The sequence below is a fragment of the Ursus arctos genome, unplaced genomic scaffold (assembly GCF_023065955.2).
Source record: "Ursus arctos isolate Adak ecotype North America unplaced genomic scaffold, UrsArc2.0 scaffold_22, whole genome shotgun sequence".
NCBI lineage: Eukaryota > Metazoa > Chordata > Mammalia > Carnivora > Ursidae > Ursus > Ursus arctos.
The window spans coordinates 8,440,777-8,456,677 of NW_026622897.1; the positions used below are offsets into that span (position 1 = coordinate 8,440,777).

At 39.5% G+C, this 15,901-nt stretch overlaps 1 protein-coding gene across 1 annotated transcript in view; it reads left to right on the forward strand.

The window, feature by feature from the left end:
• Positions 1–15,901, forward strand: part of DLAT (dihydrolipoamide S-acetyltransferase) — a 31,655-nt gene that overhangs the window by 1,149 nt on the left and 14,605 nt on the right. The window contains exons 2-7 of the mRNA XM_026505745.4: positions 117–218; positions 525–649; positions 808–961; positions 4,210–4,336; positions 6,082–6,269; positions 8,180–8,333. Of these exons, the coding sequence (XP_026361530.2) occupies positions 117–218; positions 525–649; positions 808–961; positions 4,210–4,336; positions 6,082–6,269; positions 8,180–8,333 (850 nt within the window). The remainder of the gene's footprint in view (positions 1–116; positions 219–524; positions 650–807; positions 962–4,209; positions 4,337–6,081; positions 6,270–8,179; positions 8,334–15,901) is intronic.

Here is a 15,901-nt window from a genome sequence, read left to right on the forward strand (position 1 = left end):
AGTGCCCAGCGTGGGACGGGACTCAGTACACTCATCATATATAATTGAATGAAGCATTAAGCCAGACTGAGAGATAGCGTTTTCTAAATTTAGTATTTCTCCTTTTTCTCCTCCAGGTTCCATTGCCCTCTCTTTCCCCCACAATGCAGGCAGGCACCATAGCCCGTTGGGAAAAAAAGGAAGGGGAAAAAATCAATGAGGGTGAACTGATTGCAGAGGTAAGTTATTTAAAACATGGAAATGAGTTAGAAGGAACTGGCTTAGCTAAACGGAGCGTTAGCTTTCCGGATAGGTAATTATCCCTTTTGCTTAAGAAACTTAGAAGTTTTTTACAAATTGGTATTAGAGAACGTTGGTTAGATAAGTTGTCAGCAGCTAGCCAGGCTGATTTTTAGCTAATTCCTTTCAGGTCTATTAATAGAGGCTTTATCTTCACATGACTGTTGAACTGTGTGATTCTAGGCACAGTCTAATAAGTTTTGTACTGGTAGCATTAAGCCTAAGCTGCTGCTTTGTGTTAAAAGGTTGAAACTGATAAAGCCACTGTTGGATTTGAGAGCCTGGAGGAGTGTTACATGGCAAAGATACTGGTTGCTGAAGGTACCAGAGATGTTCCAGTTGGAGCGATCATCTGTATCACAGTTGAAAAGTGAGTAGTACTTTGGTAATTTGTGGAACTCAGGCGCTCAGTGGAGTGTTTTGACCCAGAATTGAGAAAGGAGGAATTAAAGGCTTCTGAGACTACTTTTGTAGGAGCTAAATCTGCTTTATAACCCCCTGTACTTACACATTCTTTCTCTTCCATAGGCCTGAGGATATTGAGGCCTTTAAAAATTACACATTGGATTCCTCGGCAGCACCTACCCCACAGGCAGCTGCAGCACCAACCCCTGCTGCCCCTGCTTCACCACCTACACCTTCTGCTCAGGCTCCTGGTAGCTCATATCCCACTCACATGCAGGTGAGGCTCAGCCTCTGGGTTTTTGCTCTAGAAAATTTATTATTCATTATTTTTCATATATGGCCATCACATCCTGGAGACTGGCATTAACTATGGCTAGGTCTTGTCATTTGAAAGTAAAGAGAGATTAAAAAAAGAAGAAAGTACATAGGGATTGAAACATGAAAATTGACAATTTTATTCCTAGTCATTATTTCCAGGTGCGTGAACTTGGACATTCCTTTAAACTTTCCCAGCCTCAGTGTAGTAGATAGGATAATGCTTGGCATTTCTCATTCAAGAACATTGTATTAGATTTGGAGGATGATTTGTACTTATAATCTACTCCTTGTATAAATAGAGTATTTAGTAGGCCTCTAGTATCGTCTATTGACTCAAGTCCCCAATTGATGTTTTCCTTTGACATGTGGTGTTTATTTTCTAAGAGTGGGTGAACTAGTCGTGTAATATTACTAAATGAGGAAACTGACAATAAAGTGTGAGTGTAGAAGAGACAGAAGAGTTGAAGGCAATAGGGGCGCCTGAGTGGCTCAGTCATTAAGCGTCTGCCTTCGGCTGAGGGCGTGATCCCAGCGTTCTGGGATCAAGCGCCACATCAGGCTCCTCTGCTGGGAGCCTGCTTCTTCCTCTCCCACTCCCCCTGCTTGTGTTCCCTCTCTCGCTGGCTGTCTCTGTCTCTGTTCTCTGCCAGATAAATAAAATCTTAAAAAAAAAAAAGAGTTGAAGGCAATAAATATAATCACTGTTAATTCTGTTAAATAAATCCGTTTCTAAGAAACTACAGGAGTTCATCAGATACTACAGTTATCCTATGTTTATTTGTGTGTTTTGGATATTGGAAATGGGTAAAAAAGCAGCTGGCCTTTTTCTAAAGGATTAAGACTAAAGCTTTTCTTTCACTTAGTTTATTTGTAGAAATTTCTGTATGGGAATCGTTTTCTTTTTTGGACATAATGTTCTTCTCCATGGTCTTTTATTAATAGCCACTCGTGAAGTTTTGTGTGGTGTTCAGGTCACACATTTGTTTCATCCTATTCAGTAAACTGTATCTCACTACATAAGACACACTTCATTTCTCTCATTTTATGTCTGTGGCTCTGTGTGCAAGTGTTAACAGTTGTATCTTAATTATCTTTTAAGATTTGTATAGAGATTATCAGCTCCACTGGTTTTTAAGAAGTAGATGGAGATGACAAATTCTGAGCAAGAAAAACATTTTAGGGGCGCCTGGGTGGCTCAGTCGTTAAGCGTCTGCCTTCGGCTCAGGGCGTGATCCCGGTGCTCTGGGATCGAGCCCCACATCAGGTTCCTCCGCTGGAAGCCTGCTTCTTCCTCTCCCACTCCCCCTGCTTGTGTTCCCTCTCTCGCTGGCTGTCTCTATCTCTGTCAAATAAATAAATAAAATCTTTAAAGGAAAGAAAAACGTTTTAAAAATATTTTCTAATTAGAGTTCTAAGTTTTTCTTTTTCCCTCTTTCCCAAGACATTAATTAAAATTATTTTCCTCTCAGAATAATCCTCTTGCTAATTAGATATAAAAAACTAGGAAGGGGGCGCTTGGGTAGCTCAGTCATTAAGTGTCTGCCTTCGGCTCAGGTCATGATCCCAGCATTCTGGGATCGAGCCCGCATCGGGCTCCCTGCTCAGCGGAAGTCCTGCTTCTCCCTCTCCCACTCCCCCTGCTTGTGTTCCCTCTTTCGCTGCTTCTCTGTCTGTCAAATAAATAAATAAAATCTTAAAAACAAAACAAAACAAAACTAGGAAGATAGCAAACAAAACCCATAATAACTGGGTAAGCATCCAAGTTCAGTGGACACAGAAGCCATATGAATAGCAAAGCAATGTTTCATTGAGATCAGCCAGTCTGATGTTTACATTTTGTTGGGGTGGAGGTGACTATTTCCTTTATTTATTTTTTCCTGCAATAGTTGAAGTTTCTTTCTTTCTTACCAATTTGGGTGCCTTTCCTTTCTTTTTCTTGTCAGATTGGTTGTGACTAGGACTGCCAGTACTTTCGTTGAATGAAAGTGGTGAGAATGGACATCCTTACCTTGTTCCTGATCTTAGAAGGAAATCTCAGTTTTTCACTATTGAGCATGATGTTAGCTGTAGGGTTGTCATATAAGGCCTTTATTTTGTTGAGTATGTTCCCTCTATGCCCACTCTGTTGAGAGTTTTTATCATGAATGGATGTTGTACTTTGTCAGATGCTTTTTTTGCATCTATTGAGATGATAGTATGTTTTTTATCTTTTCTCTTATTAATGTGATATATCACATTGATTTATGAATATTGAACCACTCTTGCATCCCTGGAATAAGTCCCCTTGATTGTGGTGAATTTTTTAAATGTATTGTTGGATTCAGTTTGTTAATATTTTGTTAAGGATTTTTGCATCTGTGTTTATCAGAGATATTGGCCTGTAGTTAGTTAGTTAGTTTGCTTGTTTTTGGTGGTTTAGGTATCACAGCTGGCTTTGTAGAATGAATTTGGAACTTTTCTTCCTCTTATTTTTTGCAATAGTTGAGCAGAATATGTATTGACTAGTCTTTAGATATTTGGTGAAATTTACCTGGGAAGCCATCTGGTGCTGGACTTCTGTTTGTTGGGAGTTTTTTGATTACTGATTCAGTTTCATTGCTAGTGATCAGTCTGTTTAAATTTTCAGTTTCTTCCTGATTTAGTTTTAGAAGGTTATATGTTTTAGTAATTTATCCATTTCTTGTTTGTTGGTGTATAAGTTTACATAATATTCTTTTTTTTATCTTGGAAAGGTATCTGGGAAGTTTAGGAGAAATGCAGTTTCCTCTGAGTGAAAAGGTAGCTGCTAACACAGAGCACAGCAAAATTTTAATGGAATAGTCCGACCAAGATCATTCTGTGAGAATGAAAAATTCTAACTTAATCTAAGTGATAAAAAAGATGAAAAGATACTCTGTGCTTACATATGTAATTGAGGAATTAATGTTGACTGTCTAGAAAGAAATCTTTTCTAGTCTACCCCTTGCTTTTAACTTTGGTAGAGGAGGGAAGGTCAAAGTATCACTGATACTGTAGATCTTGGGATTTGAAGGGTGGTTCAGCTGGGAGGGCACTATCGAGGCATTGGTCTTTTGCTGTTATGCGGGCATCAGACAGGTGGGAATTTGGATCGTCAGTCACTATCATTCCATAAAATGAAGCTTGCCTAAGTGCCGTTGTGTCCCAGGCTTCCTAGTATTAAGCAATAATATGTGTTTGTTTCTACAGGTGGTTCTTCCTGCCCTCTCTCCCACCATGACCATGGGCACAGTTCAGAGATGGGAAAAAAAAGTGGGTGAGAAGCTAAGTGAAGGAGATTTATTGGCAGAGATAGAGACTGACAAGGCCACTATAGGTGAGATTTCTTCAGCTCTTAATGGTTGAGGCACTGAGTTTTCCAGTGAGGGAAGAGGATTGCCGTCCTATCCTATAATGAGTGAGTGATAACATGAAAAATTTTAATTTTTGGGATTCATTTCCTGGAACAGGCTATGTAATGACAGAAGCGTGCATAGTGGAATTTGTCAGTTCCATGCTGCACTCTTCATGAATCAAGGATATGTCAGTTTAGAGATTATTTTTATCTAGAGTTTGCTTCTTAGTCTTATTATGTTACTGAGAAGCTATATCAGCACGGCTATTCTTTAAATTGGGCAAGGGGGAAAAAGGAAAGAGGAGAAAATTACTTTCAAGGCAGGAAAATGACAAAGAATTTAAGATAACTTCGAGGGAAAACAAACCATGGTTTGGATTGCTTTCATAGTTTGAGAACGACTAATAGAATATATATATACCTGTTCACACATCATATTGCTTTTCCATATATTCCCTTTTTGATTTATTGTTATGCTCAAAACAAAGCCCACCTATTTGTGATAATATTTATAGATATTAGTAGATCTGTTTCTTTCCTGTCCAGTCCCCAGAGATGTAGTGGGCGATTCTGGGCATCCTCTGCAATGGTGGTTTTAGATTGTGTTCTTCACACCCCGTGATTCCTTGATGGCACCTGGGGGCAAAGGAGACTTAATGAACAGGACTCTGCTTTGCCCTGCCCCTTTCCCCAACTTCCACCAGGGCAGCTCCTTTTTATCTTTTTGTATATTGTGTTTCAACTGAAAGATTTTATTAGAAGAGAGGATTCTGTTTGTTAGAAACAAATAAAACGACTTGGTAACAATAGATCTGCTTTGCCTTTTAACTTGAATACCAGAATTGCTATAGAGATGGTATTCTAGAGACTCTAATAGTCACTGGAGAAGCATTACCTTCGTCAAATTCTTTAAACTCTCTTGTGGCCTTGGAGTCTTTTTTTTTACATAGCTTTTATTGGGTATTAATTCTTAGCTGGAAAAGGTAGGGATTCATCAAAGATGTATTTGTCAGGGAGGGGCACAACACAGCAGAAAGCCAAGAGATCTGCAAGGCAAAAATTGTTCTCTGCATGGTCTTTTTTTAGTTTTACTTTTGTAACACGTCATGTTTGAGTTCTTTCTCAGAAGAGCAATGGCTGAATAAAACATAAGTTGTCAACACCATAGAAACCCTAGTAATGCCGTATTTCTTCACACTGAAACATTTAGTTGAATACCAAATAACCTCTTTGAAAAACTCCAACGATACCTTTAAGGGCATAATCCCACATCACTGTCAATTCTAGTAGCTCCTTTAATTTAACATCCATGTGGTTCTGGATCTTTAGAAGTACAACTGATGCCATATTGGTATAGTTGATGTCATCTTGGAGTCTTGTGGGTCTGCATAGTGGCTTCCTTTTAGAGATGCTTTTAAGAAAATGTTCAGAACTAACTACTGTCTAAATTTCTCATAGTTTCATTTAACAGCTGTTTATTTAGTATTTACTTTGTACCAGGTATTGTTTCTAAGTACTTCAGAAAAAATAATTTTTATAACATCCCTGTGAGGTAGGTATTATTGTAATCCCCATTTTGTAGCTAAAGAAGCCAAGACACAGAGACATTAACTCACAAAAGGTTATATAGCTTGTTAGAGGGAGAAGAGTTTTTTACTTAAAACCATGCTTTAAGTTTGGTGGAATAGTGGAGTCCTTTAAATTCCATAATGGTCTTTCTATTTAAGGTTTTGAAGTACAGGAAGAGGGTTACCTGGCAAAAATCCTGATCCCTGAAGGCACAAGAGATGTCCCTCTAGGAACTCCACTTTGTATCATTGTAGAAAAAGAGGAAGATATACCAGCATTTGCTGACTATAGGCCAACCGAAGTAACTGATTTAAAACCACAAGCACCACCATCTACCCCACCCCCGGTAAGTATGCTTTTAGAATTGAGGGAATACTTACTTATTCATCTCTAAGCTAAGGGATTAGAATGGATGATATTCTAGGTTCCTTCCAGCTCTCAGAATCTATGAATAAGGAAAGAGATGGTTAGGAGCTCCTGGCTGGCTCAGTTGGTGAAACCTGCAACTCCTGATCTCGGGATTGTGAGTTTGAGCCCCACATTGAGTGTAGAGATTACTTAAAATATTTTAAAAACCTTAAAAAAAAAGAGAGATAGTGAGCTTTTGTGGAGATCTGCAAGGTATGCGGCAGGCAGCATTCCCCTAATAGTCAGTGGTTGGATCCTTGTAGCTTTTTTTTTTCTCCTGCTGTCTTGAGTTCTGCTGAGAATAAAGCTGAGGTGACATGTTCTTTTTCTGCTTTAGGTATAGATATGCATATGGAAGTTACTGTATACAGTTGTTCGTGAACAACGTGGGGCCTGGGGCACCAACTCTGCACACTTGAAAATCTGTGTATAACTTTGAATTCCACCCAGATTTAACTACTAATAAGCCTGCTGTTGGCTGGAAGCCTTACTGACCACGTAGACAGTAGATAGTCAATTAACACGTATTTTGTATAGTATTTGTATATGATACATATCATATGCCATATTCTTTTTTTTTTTTTTTAATTTTTTTTATTTATTCATTCGACAGAGAGAGAGACAGCCAGCGAGAGAGGGAACACAAAGCAGGGGGAGTGGGAGAGGAAGAAGCAGGCTCATAGCGAAAGAGCCTGATGTGGGGCTCGATCCCAGAACGCTGGGATCACGCCCTGAGCCGAAGGCAGACGCTTAACCGCTGTGCCACCCAGGCGCCCCCATATGCCATATTCTTAAAGCATAATAGAGAAAATGTTATTAAGAAAATTGTAAGGGAGGGGCGCCTGGGTGGCTCAGTCGTTAAGCGTCTGCCTTTGGCTCAGGGCGTGATCCTGGCGTTCTGGGATCGAGCCCCACATCAGGCTCTTCTGCTGGGAGCCTGCTTCTTCCTCTCCCACTCCCCCTGCTTGTGTTCCCTCTCTCGTTGGCTGTCTCTCTCTGTCAAATAAATAAATACAATCTTTAAAAAAAAAAAGAAAATTGTAAGGGAGAGAAAATACATTTACAGTACTGTACTGTAGAAAATCCATGTGTAAGTGGGCCTGTGTAGTTCAAACTCGTACTGTTGGAGGGTCAGTAAATCTTTGTTACTGTCAGTACTCTTGGTATTCACTTATGATAGTGGGTCAAGCTTATTTTTATAATACATTAGAACCTTGACATAACATGGCTTGTTTTGCATAGAATCTAGTTTTGTCGTTGTGTGCTATATAGTATACACTACATATCTAACATGTCCTTGTATGCACGCCAGGCTAGGTAATGCTGTGACGAGCCTTCTGTTGGTGTTCTGTAAGTTTAGACTAAGTACACATTTCTGTCAGAGAAAACTTGATTTCTGACTTCCCTACGTTTGTGGGAGCTGATAAGTAGTAGTTACTTCTTAAGGTGCTTTCAGCATGGAACCTTCCAGCATAATTTATTATTTTGAAATGAGATTAAGTAAAAACAAAAAAACGTTGGTCATGAAAGAGAATGAGAATAACGAAACAGCAAGATATGAAAGTAAAGAAAGTCTATAAGTATATTGCATACTGGTTAGCAGTATTAAATTCATGTCTCTCCATGTTATCAGGGAGTAAGATAACTTAACATGGTTCTGTCTTTGACATAAGGTTATATTATTACTCTTCATATTGCTATATTATGTTGTTTAAGGAGGAAAAATATGCATTGTGATCTTTGGGAAATAGATAAAAGTTATTTTGATTTCTTAATAAATGTAAGCTCTTCATCTTTCAGGCCAGTCTTTATAGTGGTGAATTAACAATCTGTAACTTTTTTCAAAAGGTGGCCCCTGTTGCTCCAACTCCCCAACCTGTAGCACCTACACCTTCAGCCACCCGCCCAGCTACTCCTGCCGGACCCAAGGGAAGGTTGTTTGTCAGCCCACTTGCAAAGAAATTGGCAGCAGAGAAAGGGATTGATCTTACACACGTAAAAGGTAAGTTTGTCTCTATGGAATGGGGTTGTAAAGATAAAATTTACTTGAGATTCCTTCCTAAAACCTGCAAGGACAACGCTGTACAGTCAGTTTATTTGGAATAGTGCAGAAAAGGATGGGGGAGGGAAGTAATCTCCTTTGTTGCCACCACAGATAGGGAAACTTATTGCATTTAGTCCATCTAGGATCTACCTATATAATGTAGATAGCCTTTTTCTTTCTCAGTTTATAGGAACTGCTTAATTTTTAGTGAAAGTATAATGTGCTTGTTTGGCAGAATTGAGTTGTAGGACCTGACTATGTAATAAGAAATCTCTGTTGGTGCAAGACTGACTGAATCTAGCAGTACACAGCATAAAACATAAACCTGGGGTGACTTGAAATGACTTTGAATAATAAAATTCATATACAACTGAAGTTCCTTGAGGGCAAAGGAAAAGATAGCTTACTGATAAGAGCATGGTGTCTTGAATCAGACCATCTGGGGTTTACTCCTGGCTTTATCTCTTCTGTGTGATATGGCTTTAGGTGAATTACTAGATGAATTACTTAAACCATCTGCTTTTCCATCTGTAAAACTGAAATAATAGTGTACATTAAAACATGTAAAGGGTTTAGGACAGTATCTAAAGTATAATAGGTACTCAATAAATGTCAGTTCTGTTCATATTAGTATTACTGTTTGGCATTTAAATAAATATTTTTGAGCTAAAATGTAAGGTAATTAAGATGCTTATTTGGAGAAGGGGAAATTACTAAACCTGAAGCCTGGTTTGATGGCTACTAGTGTTTGAATTGCCACATTTAGCATGACATTTCTTGAAGTAAGAAGTATCATTCACCATTTTTTGGATAAGAAAATACTCTTAAGGGATCTCCCTTTCTGTTAAGTACTGAAATTCCAATTTGAATCTAGATACTCTTTATTTCCCTAGTTGTCCAGCTGTGGGCACTCAGTGCTGGTTATCATCTGTCTGCTATCCGTTTTGTGGTTAGAAGGCAAGGCAGTCCCCAAAGAATAAGAATAGAATATTATAAATTTTTTGGCCTTCAGAGGATTCTTAAACAATATTTGAAGATGCTCTTTTCCATTTTTATGTTATTTCATTGGTATATTGCCATTTTTTATGTGTATGTGACTAGAATTAGGGACAGCAATGTAAGCTGGAATAAATTTTAAGGAGAGGAGGGACTGGGTTAATAATTATATCCAAAGAATTTAGACAAGTGAAGAAGGATCATTTTTTTTTAATAAAGTTGATTTTATTTATTTAATAAGATTTTATTTATTTGAGAGAGAGACAGCCAGCGAGAGAGGGAACACAGGCAGAGGGAGTGGGAGAGGAAGAAGCAGGCTCATAGCGGAGGAGCCTGATGTGGGGCTCGATCCTAGAATACTGGGATCACACCCTGAGCCGAAGGCAGATGCTCAACGACTGAGCCACCCAGGCGCCCCAAGAAGGATCATTTATGAGATACTTAGCAGCACTGGCTGCTGTACCAAAAAAATAAGTGGGAAAGCCCCCATATTCTTATCAGGCAGTTAGAGTTAGGTGATTCATTGACTACTATTTAAACCAATATTCATTGAGTCTTGTCTGTGCATCACTTGTTCATAAAACAGACAAGATTTCAGTTTCAAATGCTTATGTTAACAAAAATGAAGAGTTACACATAAAGGGAGTACAGCATAGTAGTTAAGAGTATGGACTCCAGAGCTGGAATGCTCAGGTGTGAACCCTGGCTCTGCTGTACACCACCTGTGTGACCTTTTGTGTCTCAGTTTCTTCATTTGTATATAAAAATAATGCCTTATAGGTTGTGAGGGTGAACTAAGTTAACAAACAGTGCCTGCACATAGGAAGCATATACAGGTATTAGCTATAATAATGAAAATAACTTGTGATTACCTAGGATGATCAAAATGTTAAGAGAGAATAAACCAAGTGATAGCTATTGAGTGACAGGGTGAATATATGTGCAGCCTGACTGCTGTTAGATATGGTGGTTGGGGAAGATCTTTCTGATGAGTTGACATTTAATCCGACCTGAAAGATGAGAAGGAGTCAGCCGTGAACCAACCGTGTGAAGAACTGGGAACAGAGAGACCAGTAGTACACAATCTGAAGTGGGAGAGAGCTTGGCATGTTTGAGGAACACAAAGGAGGCCAGTGTTTATGGAGCATAGCAAGCAGAGGGTCTAGTGGTAGGAGGTGAGGTTGGAAAGAAACATAGGGGTGAGAACAAGGACTTGACAGGTCATGGTAGAATTTGGAATTTTATTTAAAGCATAGCAGGAAGCTACTAAAGGATTAAAAGGAAGTGACGTAAAATTATTTATATTTTTAAAAGATCATTTTAGCTGTTTTGTGCAAATGGGTTAAATGAAAGGCAAAGTCCCTGTTAAGATACTGTTGCTAGAACCAACAGCGGTGACTTAGACAAGCATTGTCAGAGTGAAATGGAAAGAAATGGACAGTTTCGAGATACATTTTTGACAGAATCAACAGAACTTAGTCAAGGATGGTACATGGGGACTTGACAACTTATTTCAAACCAGAGGTGTGGTGGAAGCCTGTCTGGATAGACTGAAAAGTAGAAAGTGGTTGGAGAAGTGGAAACAGCATTGTGGACAACTCATTCAAAAAGCTTTGCTGTGGAGGGCAGGAGCTAAGATGGCGGGAGGAGGACCCTAGCCTCGTCCCTTGAACACAGCTAGATAACTATCAGATCATTCCGAATATCCAAGAAATCAATGTGAGGACTGATAGAACAAATGTACAATTAGAGGGAGAGAAGAGGCAACAGCAAGGAAGGTAGGAAGTGGGGAAAAGTGGTTTGGGGGAGAAACGGATAATGGGTACTGCAGAGGGGAGGGCAGCCCTCGTTGCAAAGAGAGGCAAGAGAATGGAGAGCATAGGGATACATACAAGGAGAATACTTCCCCAAAGCCATTGGCTGGGAAAATGAGAGGGGCTGATTTTCGTGAGTTTTTGCAACCAGTGGGGCTCAAAGACTGGTGTTTTAGAGGTCCATAGGCTTGGCTGGGATAGAGACCTGAGGGCACTGCCCTATTCTTGGAGAGCAGGCAGGCAAGCAACCCCAGGGCGGATGGTGCAATCTGAGGATCACCTAGGGCACATGGGGAGAGACTTGTTAGCTCTTTTTGGAGTGCATCTTTGAGAGATTGTGTTGCCTCACTGGGGAGAAAAAGAACTGGCGGGTGCCATTTCCCTCCCCCACCCCTCAGCATAAACCAACTTCAGTAAATAGCACAGTGCCAACACTTGCTGCCTAGGCTGCTTACACCAAGTCCCATCCCACTGTGCTCTGTTGGCACTGCTTTTCTCAGGCAAGTTCACCTAAGAACCAGTGCAGCAGGTCCCTTCCCCAGAAGACCAGCACAGATCCTTGCTTGTACCATATCTACTGACCATAGAGTTCTTCAAAGTTTCAGTTCTAGTGGAAGTAGCATCGGGTCTCATTTAACAAATGGATCAGAGCACACCTAGTTGAAACTCGCCATACTCTGACCAAGGTCCAAACACTGCCCACTGCAGGCAAGGATTGACTGATAGAGCAGCCAAAACACAGCAGCAGAGTACACACAGCACACTAGAGACCCTCCCTGAAGTGCCATGCCCTAGGTACTATATGACCTCTTCTTCATAAAGCCATTACTCTCTGGAGCAGGAAATATAACAGGCTTTTTTTAACACGCAAGACAGAGACCTAGACAAAATGCCAAGATGGTGGACTTCATCCCAAAAGAAAGAACAAGAAAAGGTCACGGCCAGAGATCTAATCAAAACAGATAAAAGTGATATGCCTGGTGGAGAATTTAAAGCAACAATCATAAGGATACACGCTGGGCTTGAGAAAAGCATGGAAAACATCAGGGAGACCCTGCAGAAGTAAAAGAGTTAAGAAAACAATCAGGCAGAAATGAAAAATTCAATAACTGAGATTCAAAACCAGCTGGATGTAATGACCACTAGGATAGAAGAAGCAGAGGAACAAATAAATGATATAGAAGCTAGAATTATGGAAAATAATGAAACTGAACAAAAGAAGAATGATGGATCACAAGAGTGGACTTAGGGAACTAATGACTCAATCAAAAGTAATAACATTCATATCATAGGAGTCACTGAAGAAGAAGAGAGAAAAAGGGGCAGAAGGTTTATTTGAGGAAATAATAGCTGAAAACTTTTGTAGTCAGGAGGACAAGACAGACATCCAAATCCTGGAGGCACAGAGAACTCCCATCAAAATCAGTAAAAGCAGACCAACACCAAGACATATTGTAGTCAAATTTGCAAAATATAGTGATCAAAAAAAATCCTAAAAGCAGCAAGACAGAGGAAGTCCCCAACTTACGAGGGAAGACCCATAAGGTTAGCTGCAGATCTCTCCACAGAAATTTGGGAGGCCAGAAGAGAGTGGCATGATATATTCAACATGCTGAATGGGAAAAATCTGCAGCCAAGAACATTTTATCCAGCAAGGCTGTCATTCAGAATAGAAGAAGAGATGAAGAGTTTCCCAGACAGGGGCACTAGGGTGTCGTAGTAGGTTAAGCGTTTGACTCCTGGTTTCAGCTCTGGTTATGATCTCAGGGTCCTGACGTTGAGCCCTGCTTCGGGCTCTGCATTCAGCGAGGAGTCTGCTTAAGACTCGCTCCTTCTGCCCCTCCCCTCCTTCTCTCTCCCTCTCTCTCTAAAATAAATAAATCTTAAAAAAAAAAAAAAAGAAAAAAGAAAAAGAAAAAAGAAAGAAAAAAAAGAGTTTCCCAGACAATTTAATGAAAAAAGTTTCCTGGATGATCGAGGCACCTGGGTGGCTCAGTCGTTTAAGTGTCTTATCTTGATCTCAGCTCAGGTCTTGATCTCAGGGTTGTGACTTCAAGCCTCGAGTGGGTGGAGCCTACTTAAAACACACACACACACACACACACACACACACACACACACATATTTCCCAGACAAACAAAAACTAAAGGAGTTTGTGACCACTAAACCAATCTGCAAGAAATATTGAAGGGGATTCTTTGTGTAGGAAGGAAAGACCAAAAGTGACAAAAACAACAAGGGAACAGAGAAAAATCTCCAGAAACGACAAAACAAGTAATAAAATGGCACTAAATACATATGTATCAATAACTACTTAGGTAAATAAATGCTCCAAGCAAAACACAGGTTGTCAGAATGGATAAAAAAACAAGACCCATCTATATGCTGGCTACAAAAGACCGACTTTAGACCTGAGGACACCTGCAAATTGAAAGTGAGGGGGTAGTGGGGCACCTGGCTGGCTCAGTCGGTGGAGCATGTGACTCATTTTCAGGGTTGTGGGATTTGAGCTCCATGTTGGGTGTGGAGATTACTTAAGGTTAAAAAATTAAAATTAAAAAAAAGTGAAAGTGAGGGATGGAGAAACATTTATCATGCAAATGGACATCAAAAGAAAGCCAGAGTAACAATGCTTATACCAGACGAACAAGATCTCATATCAAAAATTATAACAAGAGACGAAGAAGGGGACTATATCATAATAAAAGGGACCATCCAACAAGAAGATCTCACAATTGGAAATATTTATGCCCCCAGCTTCGGAGCACCCAAATATGTAAAACGTTATAACAAACATAAAGAAACTCATTGATAATAATACAATAATAGCAGGGAATTTTGACACCCCACTTACAGCTATGGACAGATCATCCAAACAGAATATTAACAAGGAAACAATGGCTTTGAATGACACCTTGGACCAGATGGACTTAACATACATTCAGAACATTTCATCCTACAGCAGCAGAATACACATTCTTTTCAAGTGCACACAAGACATTCTCCAAAATAGATCACATACTAGGTCACAAATCAGGTCTCAACAAGTACAAAATGATTGAGATTGTACCATGAATATTTTTTTACCACAACACTGTGAAACTTGAAGTCAGCCACAAGAAAAAACTTGGAAATGCCACAAATACATGTAGGTTAACGTGTTGCTAAAGAATGAATGGGTCAACCAGGAAATTAAAGAAGAAATAAAAAAGACACATGGAAACAAAAATGAAAACACAACAGTTCAAAACCTTTGGGTTTGCAGCAAAAGCAGCTCTAAGAGGGAGGTATATAGCAATACAGGCCTACCTCAAGAAGCAAGAAAAATCTCAAACAACCTAACCTTATATATGATGCCTAGAGCTAGCAGAAGAAGGGAAATAATAAAGATTAGAGCAGAAATACTGATATGGAAACTAAAAAAACAGTAGAACAGATCAATGAAATCAGAAGCTGGTTCTTTGAAAAAATTAATAAAATTGATAAACCCCTATACAGACTTACCAAAAAGAAAAGATAAAGGACCTGAATAAATCACAAGTGAGAGAAGAAATAACCAATACCACAGAAATACAAAGGATTGTAAAAGAATATTATGAAAATTATATGCCAACAAAATGGACAATCTGGAAGAAATGGATAAATTCCTAGAAACATAGAAACTACCAAAACTGAAACAGGAAGAAATAGAAAACTTGAACAGACCAAAAACCAGCAAAGAAATCGAATCTGTAATCAAAAATTTCCCAACAAACAAAGGTCCAGGGCCAGATGGCTTCACAGGGGAGTTCTACCGAACATTTAAAGAAGAGTTAATACCTATTCTTCTCAAACTATTCCAAAAACTAGAAATGGAAGAAAAACTTCTTTTTTTTTTTTTAAAGATTTTATTTATTTATTTATTTATTTGACAGAGAGAGAGAGCCAACGAGAGAGGGAACACAAGCAGGGGGAGTGGGAGAGGAAGAAGCAGGCTCATAGTGGAGGAGCCTGACGTGGGGCTCGATCCCGTAACGCCGGGATCATGCCCTGAGCAGAAGGCAGACGCCTAACAACTGTGCCACCCAGGCGCCCCTGGAAGGAAGACTTCTAAACTCATACTATGAGGCCAGCAGTACCCTGATACCAAAATCAAAGATTCCACTAAAAAAGAAAACTACAGGCCAGTATCCCTGATGAACGTGGATGTAAAAATTCTCAACAAAATAGCAAATCGAATCCAACAGTCATTAAAAGAATCATTCACCACAATCAAGTGGGGTTTATTCCTGGGTTGCAAGGGTGGTTCAATACTTGCAAATCAACCAGCATCATACACCACATTAATAAAAGAATGGATAAGAGCCAAATCCATTCATGATAAAAATCCTCAAAAGTAGGGAGAGAGGAAACATACCTCAACATCCTAAAGTCCATACATGAAAAATCCACAGTTAATATCATCTTCAGTGGGGAACAACTGAGAGCTTTTCCTCTATGGTCAGGAACAAGACACGATGTCCAGTCTTACACTGGAAGTCCTGGCTTCAGCAGTCAGACAACAGAAAGAAAGAAAGGCATCCAAATTAGCAAGGAAGAATAAACCTGACTATAGAAGTAAAAGATTTGTTCTTTAAAAACTATAAAACACTGATGAAAGAAATTAAAGATGACACAAAGAAATGGAAAAACATCCCTATTTCAGGTTTGTGGCTCTGAATTTAGGGTATAATCGGT